Source organism: Cnephaeus nilssonii (assembly GCF_951640355.1).
Source record: "Cnephaeus nilssonii genome assembly, chromosome: 22".
In the NCBI taxonomy this organism is placed as follows: Eukaryota; Metazoa; Chordata; class Mammalia; order Chiroptera; family Vespertilionidae; genus Cnephaeus; species Cnephaeus nilssonii.
The window spans coordinates 2,829,900-2,851,799 of NC_137093.1; the positions used below are offsets into that span (position 1 = coordinate 2,829,900).

General features: G+C 61.8%; 1 protein-coding gene across 1 annotated transcript in view; it reads right to left on the bottom strand.

Annotated features, from left to right (window-relative positions):
• Window positions 1–21,900, bottom strand: part of GRIK4 (glutamate ionotropic receptor kainate type subunit 4) — a gene marked incomplete at both ends in the record, with an annotated part of 129,258 nt that overhangs the window by 68,273 nt on the left and 39,085 nt on the right. The window contains 2 exons of the mRNA XM_079762939.1: window positions 11,205–11,309; window positions 12,141–12,293. Of these exons, the coding sequence (XP_079619065.1) occupies window positions 11,205–11,309; window positions 12,141–12,293 (258 nt within the window). The remainder of the gene's footprint in view (window positions 1–11,204; window positions 11,310–12,140; window positions 12,294–21,900) is intronic.

Below are 21,900 nucleotides of genomic sequence, written 5' to 3' on the forward strand. Positions count from 1 at the left end.
CTTTGGTTTTACCTCAGATTCAGGTTCAAAGTTGAAGTTCGCGTTAGGAAGGGTGCATAGACTACGTTAGTGTCTCCTTGAGCACACTCGTTGAGTGATGGTTGGCATAAAGCACTATGGCTAGCAACCCTAGGCCTGACCCGAAGGGCGTGAGTTCAGAGTCAGCAGCCCAGGCGTGTGCCGCGACGTAAGACTCGCTGGAAGGCCTGTAACGGGAGCCTCCCTGCGGTCACCCCCGCAGGAAGGAATACATGTTTGCTGAATTTACACCTAATGTCTCCACCATGAGAGCTTAGTTCACGTGGAAGACTGGGCTCGAGTAAGGGCCCGACCGAGTGCTTGAGGGCTGATTCGGGAACAAAGGGAGCTGCCAATGTTGGTTCAAGACCTCATTCTCTTAGTCAGAATATTCCCTCAGCACCACAGAGGCGCGCACGCAGAGCGCTGTGGAAATGCTGGGTCAGAGGACAACGACTCGGGCCAGTGCGACGGTGAGAGGTCCGAAGGAGCCCACGGAAGACGCCTCAGCAAACGACCGTTCCACCCGCGCTCATCGCTGTAACGGTCAGCTCGGGGGTAGGGCAGTGTTTTGTTCAACTGGGATCGCAGCCCGTTCCCGGGTGTGAAACCAACTTATGGGTCAAGCCCTGCACTTTAAAGTGAAATGAATTCCAAGGGTGTATCCGAGAGCAGTGCACATAGCAGGTGGCGCGGTCGCCTAAGTTTGGGTTTAGTTATGTGTAGGTTGGTGTTTGTGTGTGTCCTAGATTGTACCTAACGCAGCTCCTGCTCACAAGTGTGAAAATACCTGGCATAAGGACTGGGACCCCTTCCCTGTCACGACTCTGTAGCCAGCCCCTAGCAGAGTACCTGGAACTGTGACGCACAGACAGCTCCAGGGGAGACGCACGAACAGCTCCAGGGAGACACACACACACACACAGACAGCTCCAGGGGACACACACACAGACAGCTCCAGGGAGACACACACACAGACAGCTCCAGGGGAGACACACAAAAGAGACAGACAGCTCCAGGGGAGACGCACACACACAGACAGCTCCAGGGAGAAACACACACAGACAGCTCCAGGGAGACACACACACAGACAGCTCCAGGGAGACACACACACAGACAGCTCCGGGGGAGACACACACGCACACACACACAGACAGCTCCAGGGAGACACACACACAGACAGCTCCAGGGAGACACACACACAGACAGCTCCAGGGAGACACACAGACAGCTCCGGGGGAGACACACACACACACACAGACAGCTCCAGGGAGACACACACACAGACAGCTCCAGGGGAGACACACACACAGACAGCTCCGGGGGAGACACACACGCACACACACACAGACAGCTCCAGGGAGACACACACACAGACAGCTCCAGGGAGACACACACACAGACAGCTCCGGGGGAGACACACACACACACACACACACAGACAGCTCCAGGGAGACACACACACAGACAGCTCCAGGGGAGACACACACACAGACAGCTCCGGGGGAGACACACACGCACACACACACAGACAGCTCCAGGGAGACACACACACAGACAGCTCCGGGGGAGACACACACACACACACAGACAGCTCCAGGGAGACACACACACACGGACAGCTCCAGGGGACACACACACGGATGGCTCCAGGGGAGACACGCACACACAGACAGCTCCAGGGGACACACACACGGATGGCTCCAGGGGAGACACGCACACACAGACAGCTCCAGGGGACACACACACGGATGGCTCCAGGGGAGACACACACACACACAGCTCCAGGGGAGGCAGCTCCAGGGGAGACACACACACACACAGACAGCTCCAGGGGAGACACACACACACACACACACAGATAGCTCCAGGGGGGGCAGCTCCAGGGGAGACGCCGCAGAAAGGCCCGCAGTGCGGTGGAGCCCTGAGGGCATGTCTACAGGCATCTCCCTTTCCTCTCAGGATGGTCATGGTGCCCAGGAAGCAGGGTGACTGCAGCAGCCGCTGAGGAGCAGGCGCCAGGAGCTGGGAGGCTGGGCCTTGGCATACGTCCGCCCAGCACTTGCCTCCTCTGCCTCAGCCCCTCAGCCCCTGGGCTTCCTCTCCCCTGGCTGCCCGCCCGCACTCCCGCCTCTGGCCTGTGGTCTGCTCCGCGTCCTGGGGCTGACCTATGGCTGCTTCATGGGCTGAGTTCGCTCAGCCCGTTCCCGCTCTCCAGGCCTGAGCTGCCGGAAAGACGCAGAAGGAGTCACTGGGCACTGGCACACGTCCCCGGGAGCTCGGGCAGGACAGACATTTAAAACGCAGCACGTCCAGCCCCTCCTCTGCCCGAAGCAGCCGCAGTGAAATGCAAGCAGCTACAATTGTTTGCAGGCTGCGTGTGCATCAGCTGCTACGGTCGGTGACTTTTCCATCGAAGCCCTTAAGCAGCCCGACCCCGTGCTGTGGGAGAGAGGCCCAGGCCGCCTGGGCCAGGGAGGGCAGGAGAGCCTCGGTGACCGCCCCCACGTCGCACCTCTGCCCCGGCTGTCCTCCTGCGGGGCCAGCGAGCCCAGGCTCTCACAGGAGGAGGGACTCAATAGACTTTTAATTACCAAGGAGTATTGCTCCTGGAGAAAGAAAGAAAGTTTAAGGGAGAAATGAATCCATTGTTTGGGGGCCTTCCACTCTCATTTCAAATCCCAGCAGTCCCTGGGGGCGGGGTGTGAAACCCTATTGATCTTTAGGACAAAGCCAGGGCCCGGGCCTGGGGCCCTGCAGCCTGCCGCCCCTACGCCTCTGGTCCGAGAATGTACCCTAGTCTCTGCTCTGCTGTCAGCTACCCGCACCCTCAGGACGACCCCCTCGCCTGGCTCCTTCACTAAGAGAAATGCACGTGTCTTCTCAGTGACCTTCTAAGCAGCCCCCAACACCCTCCCTCCCTCCCCCCAAGAACCTGCCACCGCAGCATTTCCCCCTTGAAGCTAAGCCACTGCACTGGTTCTCAGGGGAAGGGGCGCACCCAGCAGCTCCCCACGTGCCCACCCCCGGCGCGCTGAGCCAGGTCTGCAAAAGCAGCTCAAAAGGTCTGCATATTCACGGTGAACTCCTTTCCCAAACTGAAAATGTGTGCGGCAAACTAAGAAGAGAATCCCATTTACAGCTGCATGAGAAACAGGTACTGAGGAATAAACTTAACCGAGGAGATAAAAGACCTGTAACTTGGAAAAGTGTAAGACATTGAAGAAAGAAACTGGACATGCAAATACATGGAAGCACATACCAGCCCATGGATAGAAAGAATTAACACCATTAAAGCCATCTATAGAACTAGAACAAATAATCCAAAAATTTGTATGAGACCACAAAAGACCCCGAATAGTCACAGCTATCTTGAGAAAGAAGAATAAAGTTGGAAGGATCACAATACCGGATATCAAACTATACCACAAGGCTTTGGTGATCAAAACAGCCTGGTGCTGATATAAAAAGAGGCACAGATCAATGGAACAGAACAGAGAGCCCAGAAATAAACTGATACCTTTATGGTCAATTAATCCATGACAAAGGGGGCAAGAACATACACTGCAATAAAGACAGTCTCTTCAACAAACGTGTGGGGAAAATTTAACAGATACATGCAAAAAATTGAAACTGGACCACCTTCTTACACCACACACAAGAATAGACTCCAAGTGGATTAAATACTTAAATATAAGACTTGAAACCGTAAAACTTCTAGAAAAAAACATAGGCAATAAAATCTCTTAGCAATATGTTTTTTTGACATATTTCCTTGGGCAAGGGAAACAAAAGAAAAAATAAACAAATGGGACTACATCAAACTAAAAACATACATCTCAACACCAAAATACACACAATTCAATTTAAAAATGGCCAGACATGGACACTTCTCCAAAGAGGACATGCAGATGGCCAATAGACACATAAAAAGATGGTCAACATCACAAATCATCAGAGACATGGAAATTAAAACCACAAGGAGCTATCACCTCACACCTGTCAGAATGGCTGTCATCGATAAATCCACACACAACAGGTGCTGGCGAGGGTGTGGGAGATGGTAGGGGGTAAACTGGTGCACTCACTGTGGGAAGCAGTGTGGAGGTTCCTCAAAAATTACAAATGGAGCTGCCTGTGATCCAGGATTCCACTTCCGGCTACATAGCCCATGAAACCCAAACCACTAACTTGAAAGAATAAATGCACCCTGAGTTCACTGCAGCACTTTTTACAGTAGCCACGATACGAAAGCAACCCAAGTGCCCATCACTAGACGAGTGGATGTAAAGGTAGTGGTACAGATACCAGGGAACGTTGCTCAGCCGTGAAAACAGTTAGATCCTATCCTGTGACAACATGGATGGACCCAGAGATGATTGTGGTAAGTAAAATAAGCCAGTTAGACAAAGCCAAATGCCACATGACTTCACTTATTTGTGAAATCTGAAGAGCAAAATAAACAAACAAAATAGAAACAGACTCAGATGCTATAGACCACAGACTGGTTGCCAGAGGGGAGGGAGGCTGGGGACTGGGTGACAAGGTGAAGGAATTAAGTACAAATTGGTAGTTACAATGGGCCTGGGCTGCAAAGGGCGTGGAGCCTGTAACGTGTGTACCTGTGTGGTGCAGGTGGTGCTGTCAATGCCAGGGGAACTTGGTCAAGTGTATGACTGTCCAGCCACTGATGTGACCTGAACCTAATACACAGCAACACCGAACGTCAGCTGTAGCTGCAAAGGAAATGCCTCGGTCAGCGACCCATGGAGCCCGGCTGGGCCTGAACCCTCTGTTAGTGAGATGGGACTGGCTGTCAGAGGCGCCTCGCAAGAGGAGGTCCGGGAGGGGTGTGAATGTGGGGGGGGGGGGGCTCTCCACACAGAGAATGGCCCCTGCTCCCCGTCCCAGGTCACGGGCCGCAATGCCAGCGCAGCCTCCACCTGACGGGTGCTGTGGGGTCCCTGCTGCTCTGGCCTCCTTTGTGAAGTGAGGGGCGCTGTCTGGAGGCGGGACCAGCGGGAGCCCACCAGCCTGTCCCCTGCAGCTGCTACCGGAGAAACAGGTTTCCTGTGTCCCCTCCCGCCAGGCGGCCAGGCCAGCAGGCGCAGGGCCTTCACCTGAGCTCCTGTGCCCGGCCCTGGGCATTGCAGGAGCAGGTAGGGGCATTGCAGGAGGGGTAGGGGCATTGCAGGAGGGGGAGGGGCATTGCAGGAGGGGGAGGGGCATTGCAGGAGGGGGTAGGGGCATTGCAGGAGGGGGGAGGGGCATTGCAGGAGCGGGTAGGGGCATTGCAGGAGGGGTAGGGGCATTGCAGGAGGGGGTAGGGGCATTGCAGGAGGGGGGAGGGGCATTGCAGGAGGGGGTAGGGGCACTGCAGGAGGGGGTAGGGGCATTGCAGGAGCGGGTAGGGGCATTGCAGGAGGGGTAGGGGCATTGCAGGAGGGGGTAGGGGCATTGCAGGAGGGGGTAGGGGCATTGCAGGAGGGGTGAGGGCATTGCAGGAGGGGGAGGGGCATTGCAGGAGGGGGAGGGGCATTGCAGGAGGGGTGAGGGGCATTGCAGGAGGGGTAGGGGCATTGCAGGAGGGGGTAGGGGCATTGCAGGAGGGGGGAGGGACATTGCAGGAGGGGTAGGGACATTGCAGGAGGGAGTAGGGACATTGCAGGAGGGGTAGGGGCATTGCAGGAGGGGTAGGGGCATTGCAGGAGGGGTAGGGGCATTGCAGGAGGGGTAGGGGCATTGCAGGAGGGGGTAGGGGCATTGCAGGAGGGGGTAGGGGCATTGCAGGAGGGGGTAGGGGCATTGCAGGAGGGGGTAGGGGCATTGCAGGAGGGGGTAGGGGCATTGCAGGAGGGGGTAGGGGCATTGCAGGAGGGGGTAGGGGCATTGCAGGAGGGGTAGGGGCATTGCAGGAGGGGGAGGGGCATTGCAGGAGGGGGTAGGGGCATTGCAGGAGGGGGTAGGGGCATTGCAGGAGGGGTAGGGGCATTGCAGGAGGGGCTGGGGCATTGCAGGAGGGGGTAGGGGCATTGCAGGAGGGGGAGAGGCATTGCAGGAGGGGGAGGGGCATTGCAGGAGGGGTAGGGGCATTGCAGGAGGGGTAGGGGCACTGCAGGAGGGGGAGAGGCATTGCAGGAGGGGGAGGGGCATTGCAGGAGGGGTAGGGGCATTGCAGGAGGGGTAGGGGCACTGCAGGAGGGGGAGAGGCATTGCAGGAGGGGGAGGGGCATTGCAGGAGGGGGTAGGGGCATTGCAGGAGGGGGAGGGGCACTGCAGGAGGGGTGAGGGGCATTGCAGGAGGGGTAGGGGCATTGCAGGAGGGGTAGGGGCATTGCAGGAGGGGGAGGGGCATTGCAGGAGGGGCAGGGCAGGCACTCATTGACTCCCAGACCCGGAGTGTAGAAGGAATAAACAGTTTGGGGACTAATTCCAGGAAGCAAGTCAACGTGGTGAACAGAAATCTAGGGTCAGGTGGGGGAGGGGTTGGCTCTCAGTCGGCTCAGTCTGTGCCCGGGTGGTAGCTCCGCGGCAGTGCGGGGCCTGCGCTGGGCCTCCTGCTTCGGTGGAGACAGAGACCAACCCAAAGGCACAGCGGCGAGGCCTGCAGGCCGTGCACTGGGAACAGGACGCACGGCTGCGGTTCCTGCCTTTCCCCAAGACCACGAGCTCGTGAGGGCTCAGGACTCAGGTCTCTTGCATTCCCAGCCCTTGGCACAGAGTAGGCACTCAAAATGCCTATGCTAAGTCTCAGGAAGGGACGGAGAAGTAAAATCAAACAACTTCAGGTATTAGAAGAGCTGGGGAAACCAGCAAGCAGGGCCTCGGGTTGCTCGCAGGCGGGGCGAGGGGCAGACGGTGGGCAGACCCGTGAGACTGGGAGGCCCGCGGGGGAGGGTGGCTCCAGGGGAGGCTGCGGCTGTTTCCCTGGGGCAGCCGGGGACAGTCCTGCATTGTGTTGGAGGTTAGACTCGCGGCCAGAGGGCCCCTCCCGCTGGCCTAGGCCATGCTGCTGAGGGAGACCAGGCAGCTACATGCGGACTCCTTCTCAGGTCTGAGACCAACTAGCTCTGGGGATGTGGGCTCATTACTTTTGCTCTCTGCTTCAGCATCTTTACCCCCAAGATGGAGCGACTAGCTTTATGCATGGCATCTCCACACCCCTCAGCACGGGGCGTCAGGCAGGAGGCACCCAGCACGTTAGCTCTTCTGACGGCTGCGTCAGGAGAGCCGATTTCCTCCCCGGTCACCGGCAGCGGAAGAGGGTGGCAGGCAAACCCAGTCCCGGTCATCCTCGGGTGTAGCCAGGCCGTTGGAGGGCCACACCCTCCCCGGGCAGCGGAAGGCAGTCCCCACGCCCCGGGAGGCACACAGCCGGCCAAGGAAAAGCCGAGACCTGCTTCTGTCGCGGGGGATGCCAGACCCCCTTCCTTCGCCTTCCCTCTCCCAAAAGCTCAATTAGGGCCCGTTAGACGTTTCAGATCCTCGGACGAAAGACGCGCTCGTCAGCGCAGGCCTGACAGGGCCGCCGGGGGCTGCTCGGAAGCTCTGAGCGTTAGACCAAGTTACCGGCAAACAGAGGGCATCGGCCTCTGACGAGGGCTTCTGCTTTCCTCGCCTCTTCTATAGGATTTCTTCCGGGTCAGAAGGGGGCGCTGCTGTCCCCATACCATGCAGGACATGGGGGGGGGGCGGGGGGCATGGGATGGAGACGGGATCTCGCACAGGCAGACGCGGAGGACGGAGCCAGAGAAATGGAAACAGCACTGCTGTCCACACCCCAACAGGCAGGGGGCGCTCCCAGGTTCAGACGTGTCACCCCAGGGCGCCAGCGTCTCCCCCCACGGGCTCTGCGGAAGCCCCAGGAGCCCAAGACGGAAAGCCTCCCCAACCATCAAGCGTGATTTGTAGATGGCAGCGAGTAGCCTGAACCCTGAGGCTCTGTTTAAAATTGCGATCCTCCCTTTGTGGGCCGCCAGCAGGGAACCTGGTACTTGGTTCAGAATCGCACCAGTTATCCCCAGAGCCCTGCATGGTGCTTTCTAAATAACCAAAACCAGCGCCTACTAGCCGGTAGCCCAGGAAGAAAAAACAAAACAAAACAAAACAAAACAAAATCCCCACGAGAAGACGCCATGCTGGAGACAGCCCGCCCAGCAGGCCCTGGAGTCAGGGTCCCCGCCCCCGCCCCGCAGGTGGCAGCAAAGCCAGAGACCCGGGTCACAGGCGTGCTGTGGCGGCTCCGGGTGCGGGAAGGGGAGGCGGCCAGGAGTGGGCGGGCTCCGTGTCGGACGAACGAGCGACTGGCTAGTCATTTCCTTGGGCCAGGCTCCTTCCCTCCTGAGCCTCGGTCTCCTCATCCGGGAAATGGGGTTTGTCCCCTGCAGGGCTGTTCACCAGGGCAGCTGTGCTCTGGGCCACGGCGCCGCGCCGTGCCGGGTACACACAGATGCTCTAGAGGCGCCTTTCCCTGCGCCCGGCACCTGCCCTCCCCCGAGCGTCACCGTGGACGGGACTGGGAGACGATCAGGACGTTGGCATCCCTCCCACCAGGGAGGCAAGCACGATGATCTTTCCTCAAACCCTCTCTCCCTCGTCACAGGGAAGGACACGTGTGGGGGCAGGGACGGGCTGGTGATGGGGTGGAGCCCCTGTCCACGCACACCCTCAGAGGGCCATCGGTGCTGAGCAGGTGGAGGGCAGCGCCCCATCACCAGGCTGGTGGAGGAAGAGCGGGGTACACGTGAAAGCGGTCACGTCATCCACTGCCTAGTGCAATCAGGAGCGTGCGTCCCGCGCGCGGCCGAAGGGCAGAAGCGCCTCCTCCCTGGCGGCCCGCACCCAGCAGGCCCCTCGAGAGGGTGGGAGGCGTTCTGTGCAGAGGCGGCTGCCCAGCATCCCTACCAGGCGTGTCCGGCTCGGGTGGTCAGCGCCACCTGCATTAACCATCTACCGGCCGGTGGGTAAGAACACGCAGATTCTGGGAATGCACCCTGTTTTGCTAACGCAGCATCGCGGGGCCTGGGAATGTGCATTTAAAGACAAACTACCCTGGTCATGCTTGTGCACCCCGAGGCCGAGCAGCCCCACCTGCCCCAACAGTGTGTGCCCCGGCGGCTGCTGGTGAGTCTGAAAGGCTGACTCTGCGGCCGGAGCCTGAGCGGCAGCTGCTGGGGAGGAGGCACTTGGCGCTGCAGCAGCTGCCTCAGAGGGCAGGGTGGGCTCAGGGCCCGCGGCGATGCCCGAGGAGGGGGCGCTGGAGGGGCTCCTCCCAGGAGACCAGCAGGAAGCAGGTGGGAGCCGGAGGGGCTTCCCACGCCCAGGTGGGTCCCACAGGGGGCCGGGCCTGGCCGGGCTGGGTGGGGCTCAGGGAAAGTCAGCCAGATTTCCTTGCAGGCGAGGCCCATTGTCAGGGAGTGTGCCCCAGGGCACGACGGGGTTAATGGCCCCAAGTGTCGCTTATGTTTTTTGTCATCTCAGCCCTCCGGCCTGTGCGCTCTCTCGGGGCAGGGACCCGCCTTCCCACCTTCGCTCCCGGCCCAGCAAGGCCCGGAAACGCTGTCAGGAAACCAAGGGGCACGTGAGACTCAGCCGTGGCGTCAGGCCGCTACCACCGGCCGGGTGGGCGCCAGGAGCCACAGCACTGTGGTTGCTTAAAGCCCACACAGCCTGCCCAGAGCGGCGAGGAGTTCACACGGCCCAGGACTCTCCGCCTGGGACTCCCCTTTTGTGTTTTGTGATCTGAGAAGGTGACCTGGCCTCACGGCCCAGTGTCCTCAGTGTCCCCCTGGAAGGAGCTGGATCTGGGGGCCTCCAGACCTGGGCGCAGAGGGGCGGCGTGGGTGTGGCGGGCCCAGCGCTGGCCGGGCACCCTCGGAATCACCGTAGGGTCTGACGCCTTGCTCCCTGAGCCCTATCCTCGGGCACCCCATCCGTCTCTTGGTGGGTAGAGTCGAAAAATCTACCTTTTGACCAAACTACCAAGGTAACTTGAATGCATGATTGACTATAATGGTTAAGAACCTGGGCTTCGGCGTTAGAGGTATTTGGGTTCAAAGCTAGTTGATCTTTCTAATTGTTCAAGGCCAAGCCAGTCAGTGTCCTCAGTTTCCCTGCTTATGAAGTAGGGGTTCACACACAGTGCCAGCCCTGTGGGGTCCATGAGAAAACACAGATGCACACTTACATGGCCAATGGTAAGACCTCGGTAAATAGAACCTGCTATGACGATGACGATGATGATGAAGAAGAAGGAGGAGGAGAAGAAGAAGAAGAAGAAGAAGAAGAAGAAGAAGAAGAAGAAGAAGAAGAAGAAGAAGAAGAAAAAGAGGACGACTCTCAGCCTCTCCTGGGAAGCGCCCTGCAGTGCTGTGTCCCCTGTTCAGCTGCCCTGACAGTCAGGAAGCTCGTTGATTGTCTGCTTCCTGCTTGCTCAGTGCACGGCGCCCTGTGCCTCAGGCTTTCTGAGGTTGGTGAAGGGCTAGGCTAAGAAAGGAGCTGATTATTAGGGTGACAGGAGGTTGGGAAGCCTTCAGAGAGTCATTGGAGTGGTTGTCAGAATCCCTGTTTCTTCTGGTGCAGCAGAGTTGGAGAAAAGGAGAAGGTGATGGAGGAGAATGGAGAGGAGACAGGGAGCTGGAAGAAGCTACAAAGGACAAAGCACCCTAAGCTGGGGGAGAAGACAGGCAGCAGAGAGCAGAGGAGGTGCGGGGAGGGGAGCCTGGGCCGGTCAGAAAGGAGCCGACGGGGAGAGCTGGCCGACCATCCCAAAGCTAAAGGCAGTCCTCAGTGCCCATGGGATTCCCTCTGTGTCTAACCAGCCAGCAACCGGGCTCTAACCCTGGCTCCAGGGTCAGGGCGAGACTTGGGGAGCAGAATAAGCCAAAACCGCGGACAAGGCTTGGGAATTGCTTCCTTACACGACACCCCCTTGCCTCCCCTCGCCCCAAACAAAACATGACGCCTCCTTGGTATCTCGCCGGGGCTGCCGTCTGAGACCCACCCTGGCTGAGCCTGGGGGCAGGGAGCCGGGAGCAGTGCAGCCAGGAGCCTGGCCTGAGGGGCACCTGCTGTTCTTGGGGATAACGGAGAGCAGGAGGCCGCCCTGAGCGCCAAGGAGAAATGGACTGGGGACAGAGAGAGGAACAACGAGGGCGAGTGTCGCGTGGCGTCAGAGCCAGGCTTACCTGCCGAAAACCACTCCTTGTGAACTGTAAGATTTTCAAGGCATAGTTGGACCTCTGGCCTTTGCTGTTGAATTCAATGTGGCCGGTGAGACCTTCCAATTCTACCTGTCCAGGAGAGAGAGAGTTACAGCACCACAGGGGCCGGGCCACCGGCCTCAGCACGCGGCCCACGCGTGTGCTGCTGAAGGATGCTAACAGCTGCCCGCTAAGGGGACACAGGCCCGTTCTCCTGTCCGCCTCTCAGCGCAGGCTCCTGAAACTACAAAGGCGATGACTGGAGCCAGTTCAGAACCGGCTGGGACTGGACGGGAAGAAGGGTGCCCACCCCTAAGGACCTCACAGCTGCTGCCTAAACCAGCGCCACACCAAGAGGCCAGCTGGAGTTCAGACCCCCCCGAGCCCCTCCTGCTGGCCCTCGGCTGTTCCTAGGGCAGCCTCCACTCCCACCCCCACCCCCCCAGTGCAAGTCAGGACCACCTGACTCAGCAAAATCCGAGCCACTCCGCCCAGATGTGAGGTCTGCGTCCTGGTCTAGGGACCCACATCCATCCCCCCGAGGACACGTGGCTGAGAACCGGGGACCGGCACCAGTTAGAAGTGCTGGGCCTGAGGGTCCCTGTCTACAGCAGCAGCGCCCACCCACCGTGAGCGCAGCTTTGCTGGGACCACGTGTGAGCTCAAGGCGCGGGTTCCAGCCCGGCCCCAGGGGGCCCTGCACTGTCGGAGGCTCTCCAGGGCCATCGTCTTGTGAACAGACTTGCCATGGATTCGGGGGATTTTAGGGATTAGGGAGCAAAGGTGACCCCTGATCCCCGGGAGGGGCTGCCACAGGTCACTGTTTGGGCTGAGCTCACGGAGGAGGCCTGCCGGCGAGGGACATGGCAGCGACCCCCCCCCCCCCCCCGGCCGGCCGGGCGTGGCCCCGGGCCCCCTCACCATGCGCAGGTAGTTCATGAGGCTGGTGCCGTGCTGCCAGATCTGGGCTGAGCCGCAGGACAGGGGCTTCACGCCGATCTCCTGGCTCCGGTTCAGCTCCCGCACCGCGGTCACCACAGCGTAGAGGGCATCGAACAGCAGGGCCGACGAGAGCTGGGCGGGCAGGGGCAGCGGAGCAGGGGCAGCCAGGAGGCGTGTGGGTGGGCGGGGGGGGGGGGGGAGCAGAGAGAGGAAGGGCCGGTGTGAAGGAAGGGGAAGGGAAAGGGGAGAAAAGAGAAAAGCAAAGTAGAGATGAGATAAGGCTGCACCCTGTGGCCTGAGGCTACCTCCTGTGCCGGACCAGCTCCGGCTCCCTTCCCGGGGCAGCTGCTCAGCCAAGGCAGGCAGTGCTGGCAAAGGACTCTCGGGGACTGGGCCAGCAAGCTTCGGGGCCCCAAATGATTGCAAGGAGATCCGTTCTCTCTTTGCTCCAGGGAAGTACCCACTTTTATTGCCCGCAGGAATCCCCCAAAGGCAATGGGGCTGCCTGTCTGAGGGAGAGGAGGGAGCCCAGCCACTCCCCTCAGATGTGCCCACTCTACCAGACTCCGGTGAGGGTGACTTCTGCTGGGAAGACCCCCATGATGCTGCTCACAGCTGTCCGCACTCTCAGCCCACTGTGCGCTATTGATTTGATGGGTCTGGATGAAATACGTGGCACGTTGAGTAAGGCCCTATTCCTGTGGTAGATTACAGTGAAACCGGGGTGGGGCTCGGGGAGACAGGGCACATAGAGGTGAACATGAGACTGAGTCGGGGACCCACAAAGGGCTGTGGGGTCCACAGAAGATAGCGCATCTGGTTGGGTGAGCAAGGAGATGGTTCTTGGAGGAGGCAGTGCTGGAACTGAGCAATAAAAGGTTCTGGTAGCGAAATCGTTGAAGCTGGGAGTGGGAGCAGCTAAGGCAGGGAGAAAGGCGTTCCAGAGATGGAACTGTGTGAGCAAAGGCACAGAGGCGCAGCGTGCAGAGCCCCCGGAGGGGCGCAGGTGAGGAAGCAGCCAGAAACCAGAGGTGAGGAGGCCGTGCTGTGGAGCCTGAAGACCAGGGGCAGAGGTCAGTGCAGTGCTGTCCAGCTCTGCACCTCCCTACTGCATTGCAAACAGACTCTTAGGGCAGGAACTCACGGGCCTCATCTCTACAACTCACAGAGCACACCCACCAGGACCTGGCCCATGCTGGCCTCCAACGTATTTACTGAATCAAATTAAATTTGGGGCGAAATCTGCCCGCGGGGCTCAGCCTCAACACTACATCCCGTTAAGCATGTGTCAGCCTCCGTGGGGGCGGGAAGGCTGAGGGGTGTGGGTGGAGGTGGCAGACGCAGAAACACAGAAGACACTTGTCCTTGGGGATGTGCGTCCCGGGAGGCGATGGCACTGGGCTGCGCACAGGGGTCCCAGACAATAGAAACCGATGGAGCGTAACCAACCACGGGGCCAGCACTGAGCGGGGTCTGGGGGGGGGGGGGGGGCGGAGAGGCCTCTGGGAGGAGGGTGTCAGGTGCCCGAAGCCTGGGGACCCTCCTCACTGCAGCCCTGCAGACGCAGCTCACCCTGCTGCTGCCACATCTCCCCACCAGGCCCCACGCTCTCCTGCCGTGGGTGTCGCCATCCCCACTCCGTCTGAACAAGGCTTTCCTGGCGGACGCTCTCTCATTAGCCAGCGACCCGGGTGCTGGGCGGTCCGTGTGTGTGCCTGCTCCCCGTGCTTTCGGAACCTCAAACTTCAGGGCCCGCACGATTCTCTGAATGCTGCTCGTGAGAACAACTCCAGCTGGGGGGGCGGGGCAGGGAGCAGAGGGAGGGACGTCTAAGGCACCTGTCTCCTGTCCATCTGTGTGTTGCCTTCAACGAGGTGACTGGTGACCTGTGACCTGTCCCCAGGTCCTCTCCGCAGCTCAGCCTGATCTGATGTGAACTGGACACTCCTAAGCCCAGACGTCTCCTCTTCCAGCCCAGCCTCCTCAGGGTCCTTCAGACGCAGCCGACAGCCCTTGCTCACAGGCTCGGCAATCCGCCCGGGACCCTCGCCCAGGTCCTCACCGGCTTCTCTGGGCCTCGCCTCCACCCCGTGTTCTTCAAGCTCATCTCCCCGAGTCGCCCACCTCCCTCCTCACCCCGCCTGAGCGAGCCTGTCCTCCCAGCTCACCAGAGCCCCGTCGCACGTGGATCTCCACCCCGGAGTCTCTGTTTGCTCTCCTGATTGCTTTCTGCCTCGGGTTTCATTTACTAACTTCGTTCTGGAAAGTTTGGGACCACAGTTGGCAAATTAGTTCTGGTTCAAAACCGCCCTCTCCTGGTCTCCACTCCTGGCTCTCCTCGCTGCCGTCTGGGCCCTCTGTCCCCCCATCGCTCCGTGGCTGACCCTCGTCTCTCTGTGGCCTCCCTTCCCATGTGTCGTGCCTGCCTCGGGGTCTTGTCTCTGACAACCCTCCCCCCGTGCCCTGTCTCTGGCTCCTTCTAAACATTCAATCCCCAATGCCTCGATCCTCATTTAAAATCCCGTCCTCTTTCTTGACACCAAAATGCTTCTTGGCAAGAAACCCTCAAGTCTCTTGTTTTTATATTTTCATCGGTTCTTCATGGCTATGTTCTCTCGAGCTGTTTGTAAGTTGTCCAGGGGAATGAAAGGCTATGAACGAAGATGAGTCGATTGGCCTCAAGGAGCTGTGGCTCAGTTTCTCCCCGTCCCGGAAAGAGGACTGACGGATCTCCTGCACACGCGCCACCTCCCCTGGCGGCCCGCAGCCCTCCTGGACGCCCATTTGTCCCTGAGCCTTCGCAGCTTGAACTTCACCCCCAGTACGATCCCAGGGCAGAGATCATTAAAATCTCACGGAATAGTTCTTACAGCCTGTGTTTTATTCAGTGAAATAAACACTGACAAACATCTGTTTTAGCATAAGCTCAATTAATTACTTAATCTAACCGTCAGTAATTTCAATGCTCTTCCACGCTCTCGTTCTGGGCAGCATGATCAATAGGGTAGCATGAACCCAGTGGATGTTATCGCCACCCATAATGCTCCTTCCTTGCATGGCTCAGGCAAGAAGCTCAGGGGTCTGACCCCTTGCAGCTCGCTGTCTGTCAGACCCCTGGGGTGCAGCTCGCTGTCTGTCAGACCCCTGGGGTGCAGCTCGCTGTCTGTCAGACCCCTGGGGTGCAGCTCGCTGTCTGTCAGACCCCTGGGGTGCAGCTCGCTGTCTGTCGGGCCCCTGGGGTGCAGCTCGCTGTCTGTCGGGCCCCTGGGGTGCAGCTCGCTGTCTGTCAGACCCCTGGGGTGCAGCTCGCTGTCTGTCGGGCCCCTGGGGTGCAGCTCGCTGTCTGTCGGGCCCCTGGGGTGCAGCTCGCTGTCTGTCGGGCCCCTGGGGTGCAGCTCGCTGTCTGTCAGACCCCTGGGGTGCAGCTCGCTGTCTGTCGGGCCCCTGGGGTGCAGCTCGCTGTCTGTCGGACCCCTGGGGTGCAGCTCGCTGTCTGTCGGGCCCCTGGGGTGCAGCTCGCTGTCTGTCGGGCCCCTGGGGTGCAGCTCGCTGTCTGTCAGACCCCTGGGGTGCAGCTCGATGTCTGTCAGACCCGGGGTGCAGCTCGCTGTCTGTCAGACCCCTGGGATGCAGCTCGCTGTCTGTCGGGCCCCTGGGGTGCAGCTCGCTGTCTGTCGGGCCCCTGGGGTGCAGCTCGCTGTCGGTCAGACCCCTGGGGTTCAGCTCGCTGTCTGTCGGGCCCCTGGGGTGCAGCTCGCTGTCTGTCGGGCCCCTGGGGTGCAGCTCGCTGTCGGTCAGACCCCTGGGGTTCAGCTCGCTGTCTGTCGGGCCCCTGGGGTGCAGCTCGCTGTCTGTCAGGCCCCTGGGGTGCAGCTCGCTGTCTGTCGGGCCCCTGGGGTGCTGCTCGCTGTCTGTCAGACCCCTGGGTGGGGTGCAGCTCGCTGTCTGTCAGGCCCCTGGGATGCAGCTCGCTGTCTGTCGGGCCCCTGGGGTGCAGCTCGCTGTCGGTCAGACCCCTGGGGTTCAGCTCGCTGTCTGTCGGGCCCCTGGGGTGCAGCTCGCTGTCTGTCAGACCCCTGGGGTGCAGCTCGCTGTCTGTCAGACCCCTGGGGTGCAGCTCGCTGTCTGTCAGGCCCCTGGGGTGCAGCTCGCTGTCGGTCAGACCCCTGGGGTGCAGCTCACTGTCGGTCAGACCCCTGGGGTGCAGCTCGCTGTCTGTCAGGCCCCTGGGGTGCAGCTCGCTGTCTGTCGGGCCTCTGGGGTGCAGCTCGCTGTCGGTCAGACCCCTGGGGTTCAGCTCGCTGTCTGTCGGGCCCCTGGGGTGCAGCTCGCTGTCTGTCAGACCCCTGGGGTGCAGCTCGCTGTCTGTCGGGCCCCTGGGGTGCAGCTCGCTGTCTGTCAGACCCCTGGGGTGCAGCTCGCTGTCTGTCGGACCCCTGGGGTGCAGCTCGCTGTCTGTCAGACCCCTGGGGTGCAGCTCGCTGTCTGTCGGGCCCCTGGGGTGCAGCTCGCTGTCTGTCAGACCCCTGGGGTGCAGCTTGCTGCCGGGCCCCTGGGGGTGCAGTTCGCTGTCGGGCCCTGGGGGGCTTGCTCTGCTGCTGCTCCTCAGTCGGCTCCCCCCTCTCCCTGCCCTTCGAGCTGCCAGCAAGCTCCCCCCGGACCCCTCCGGCGGACATGTGAGGTGAGGAAGGCAGGGAGGCTTGCACAGTCGGGAGGGAAGGAATGGGAGAGAAGAAGGAACAGGAAGAGAAAGAAAGGCAGTTACAGGACAGAGGGGGTGGGAAGGACAGCATGAGGAAGGAGGGAGAAGAGGGATGGGACTTGAGATGGAGAGACGGAGAGGGCAGAGGGCCTCGAAGACGAGGAGAGAGGGGAGGAGAGCGGTCCCCTGAGCTGGGCGCCCTGGCTGTTGGAGAAGCTGACGGGAGACAAGGCGGGAGGATGCTCCCGGCTCCCAGCCAGTGGCAGAGCAGAGCCGGCATTGGTGCTGGGTCCTCAGCCCTGGAGAGGATGGGCGGAGGCTGCTTTCTGAAGGTTGCTGCTAAGTGAGACCCATTGGGGGGTGGGGGTGTGTGCGTGGCAGCTGTGGGCTCCTTCCACATTCTTTGATGTGAGTTCCTATAAACCCTTCCTTCCTCCGGAGACCACAGAGCCCTAGCTGACGCTGAGAGGCAGTGCATGACCCCTAGATGACCCCTAGATGACCCCTAGCTGACGCTGAGAGGCAGTGCATGACCCCTAGCTGACCCCTAGCTGACGCTGAGAGGCACCAGCTACATAAATGCTGTTGCTGTGAGACTGGGGGCTGATGTTCAAATAGCATTTCTTTTCAAAACCTTCCTGATACCGTTACTGATGCCTAGCCTTGTGGCTGGCACACAGGAGGTTAATTCAACTCCATCAGTGCATAACTGTGCCTTGAAGACAGAACCGTATCCCATTTTATCGTCCTAATAACCCTCTAAGATGGTCAAGCACAAGCAGCTCAAAATTACAGATAAAACACCTGAGGCCAACGGCTCACACAGCCCTGAGCTCAGTGGCAGGTCCTGCCGCCTCCAAGCCCAGCACCGTGAGCTCGGCCAGAGCCGCCGCCGGGAAAGGCGCCGCCCACAGGGCCTGGAGGGCTCTCCTCCGGTCGTGTGGTCCACGTGGGCACCACGGAGGGGCTGTGACCCTCCGGGGGGAGTTGGAAAGGGGAGCAGGGACCTCGTGCTGCCCTCCGCAGGTGCCGGGTGAGGGTCGGTCCGTGATGGAGGGGAGGCGGTGATTTTGTTTCCTCTCCTAAGATGGGCCTTGAGCCGTTCAAGTCCACTGGCATCTCATTAGCATGCTGGGGTGACGGCGGCAGGAAGGGAGGGAAGGCCAGGACGGGCTTGTGTCCCTGCAGGAGGACGCTCCTGCCCATCCATGACACTGGGCTCGAGGGCATCCCTCACTGTCCCCAAGCCCTGACGTGGGCGAGGACCTCCCTCCAAACCCTCCCTGTGGAGTCTCACCTTTCAGGTCAAAACGCCACATCGGTGCCGCAAGGCATTCCCGGGCTGGGCCCCACGCCCTCCCCACCGTCTCCCCATCAAGGCGCCCTGCTCTGCGCGGGCGCGGCCCGCAGCTGCCTCCTTCCTGTGCCTCTCACCGCCACAATCCCACCGGCAGAGCTGCTGGAAGGTCACCTTGTCCTTCGGCCCGCCCACTGCTAGGTCACCATCCTGGCCAACTGCCAATCAGGCGCCCTGTGCCCGGGTCCAGCATCGCCCTGGCCTCTGGACACGTGTTCTCCAAGCCAGGGTCACTGCTACCTTAACGCCCAGAAGAGGACGTCACGCAGGAAGGTACCCAGTTCCTACTCCTGAATTGTTCCCATTTCTTCACATCTTTAACTCAGGACCCCTCTGCTCACTCGCGCACTCCGTCACTCACCTGGCAGACACCGCTGGCCGCTCTCGTCTGGCCCGTCTACAGCGCAGTGCGCAGCGGGCGGCCTGGAGAAAGGCCGGGTGCAGGGGTCAAAGCTGTGACCCGTGAACCCGCCCGGCCTTGGCTCCGACCCTGCTGCCTCCCACAGGAGCTGCGGCCTGGCTGCTCCCTTAGCCTCCCGGCCTCAGCGCCACCCGCGCCAACGCAGACCCGCAGCGGCTCCCTCAGAACGCTGTTTGGACACCACGGACGCTGCCGTGGGGCCTGACGGCACCCTGGCGAGGTCAGGCCTAGAAAGCCACCCGCCCTGCTCCTGAGACCCTGAGACCCTGTCTACTGCAGATGGACACAAGCGAGCGCCCCGTCCCACCGACAGGCCCTCACGCCCCGTGGACACAAGCGAACACGCCCCGTCCCACCGACAGGCCCTCACGCCCCGTGGACACAAGCGAACACGCCCCGTCCCACCGACAGGCCCTCACGCCCCGTGGACACAAGCGAACGCCCCGTCCCACCGACAGGCCCTCACGCCCCGTGGACACAAGCGAACACGCCCCGTCCCACCGACAGGCCCTCACGCCCCGTGGACACAAGCGAACACGCCCCGTCCCACTGACAGGCCCTCACGCCCCGTGGACACAAGCGAACACGCCCCGTGGACACAAGCGAACACGCGCCCTGTCCCACCGACAGGCCCTCACGCCCCATGGACACAAGCGAACACGCGCCCTGTCCCACTGAAAGGCCCTCACGCCCCGTGGACACAAGCGAACACGCGCCCTGTCCCACTGAAAGGCCCTCACGCCCTGTGGACACAAGCGAACACGCCCCGTCCCACCGACAGGCCCTCACGCCCCATGGACACAAGCGAACACGCGCCCTGTCCCACCGACAGGCCCTCACGCCCCGTGGACACAAGCGAACACGCGCCCTGTCCCACTGAAAGGCCCTCACGCCCCGTGGACACAAGCGAACACGCCCTGTCCCACCGACAGGCCCTCACGCCCTGTGGGGACCGGCGGGGCCACCTGTGCTTCCGCCCGACAGGAGGGAAGGGAAGAGCGAGGAGAACACGGGGAGGCCCGCGCGGCTCCTCTGGGTGAGTGCCTCCTTGGGGCCGTGGTCCGGGTGTGTGAGCAGCCCTGGACCCGGAGTCAGACCCTCAGAACCTAGTTTTACCTGCAACAGGCCTGGCGTCTGCCCTCGAACAAGACCCCCACACCGCCATTCCCATCTGGCCTGCGTTCCCCAGCTGAAGTGTGAGGGACAGACCAGCCAGGGGATTTCCAATCATAATGTCCTTGGGTTCTAAGCGCAGGCAGTTCTCAGCAAGTCCCCTCAGGAGTGTGGCCCCAGGAGGCTCCAGCACTCTGTCCCACCCTCCCCTCCCCCGCAGCACTCTGCCCCACCCTCCACTCCCCCGCAGCACTCTGTCCCCCCTCCCCTCCCCCACAGCACTCTGTCCCACCCTCCCCTCCCCCACAGCACTCTGTCCCCCCCTCCCCTCCCCACAGCACTCTGTCCCCCCCTTCCCCCCACAGCACTCTGTCCCCCCCTCCCCTCCCCCACAGCACTCTGTCCCCCCCTCCCCTCCCCCACAGCACTCTGTCCCCCCTACCCTCCCCCGACAGCACTCTGTTCCACCCTCCCCTCCCCCGACAGCACTCTGTCCCCCTCCCCTCCCCCACAGCACTCTGTCCCCCCCTCCCCTCCCCCACAGCACTCTGTCCCCCCCTCCCCTCCCCCACAGCACTCTGTCCCCCCTCCCTCCCCCACAGCACTCTGTCCCCCCCTCCCCTCCCCCGACAGCACTCTGTCCCCCCTCCCCTCCCCACAGCACTCTGTCCCACCCCTCCCCTCCCAACAGCACTCTGTCCCCCCTCCCCTCCCCACAGCACTCTGTCCCCCCCTCCCCACAGCACTCTGTCCCACCCTCCTCTCCCCCACAGCACTCTGTCCCACCCTCCCCACAGCACTCTGTCCCCCCTCCCCTCCCCCACAGCACTCTGTCTCCTCTCCCCTCCCCCGACAGCACTCTGTCCCCCCCCTCCCCACAGCACTCTGTTCCCCCTCCCCTCCCCACAGCACTCTGTCCCCCCTCCCCTCCCCACAGCACTCTGTCCCACCCCTCCCCTCCCCACAGCACTCTGTCCACCCCTCCCCACAGCACTCTGTCCCCCCTCCCCTCCCCACAGCACTCTGTCCCACCCCTCCCCTCCCCACAGCACTCTGTCCACCCCTCCCCACAGCACTCTGTCCCCCCTCCCCTCCCCACAGCACTCTGTCCCCCCTCCCCTCCCCACAGCACTCTGTCCCACCCCTCCCCTCCCCACAGCACTCTGTCCACCCCTCCCCACAGCACTCTGTCCCCCCTCCCCTCCCCACAGCACTCTGTCCCACCCCTCCCCTCCCCACAGCACTCTGTCCCCCCCTCCCCACAGCACTCTGTCCCCCCTCCCCTCCCCACAGCACTCTGTCCCACCCCTCCCCTCCCCACAGCACTCTGTCCCCCCCTCCCCACAGCACTCTGTCCCACCCTCCCCTCCCCACAGCACTCTGTCCCCCCTCCCCCCCCCATAGCACTCTGTCCCCCCTCCCCTCCCCACAGCACTCTGTCCCACCCTCCCCTCCCCACAGCACTCTGTCCCCGCTCCCCTCCCCACAGCACTCTGTCCCACCCCTCCCCTCCCAACAGCACTCTGTCCCCCCCTCCCCACAGCACTCTGTCCCACCCTCCCCTCCCCACAGCACTCTGTCCCCCCTCCCCCCCCCACAGCACTCTGTCCCCCCTCCCCACCCCACAGCACTCTGTCCCCCCCCTCCCCTCCCCCGCAGCACTCTGTCCCACCCTCCCCTCCCCGCAGCACTCTGTCCCACCCTCCCCTCCCCACAGCACTCTGTCCCACCCCTCCCCTCCCCACAGCACTCTGTCCCCCCCTCCCCACAGCACTCTGTCCCACCCTCCCCTCCCCACAGCACTCTGTCCCCCCTCCCCCCCCATAGCACTCTGTCCCCCCTCCCCTCCCCACAGCACTCTGTCCCACCCTCCCCTCCCCACAGCACTCTGTCCCCCCTCCCCTCCCCACAGCACTCTGTCCCCCCTCCCCTCCCCGCAGCACTCTGTCCCACCCTCCCCTCCCCGCAGCACTCTGTCCCACCCTCCCCTCCCCACAGCACTCTGTCCCCCCTCCCCTCCCCACAGCACTCTGTCCCCCCTCCCCTCCCCACAGCACTCTGTCCCACCCTCCTCTCCCCCACAGCACTCTGTCCCACCCTCCCCACAGCACTCTGTCCCCCCTCCCCTCCCCCACAGCACTCTGTC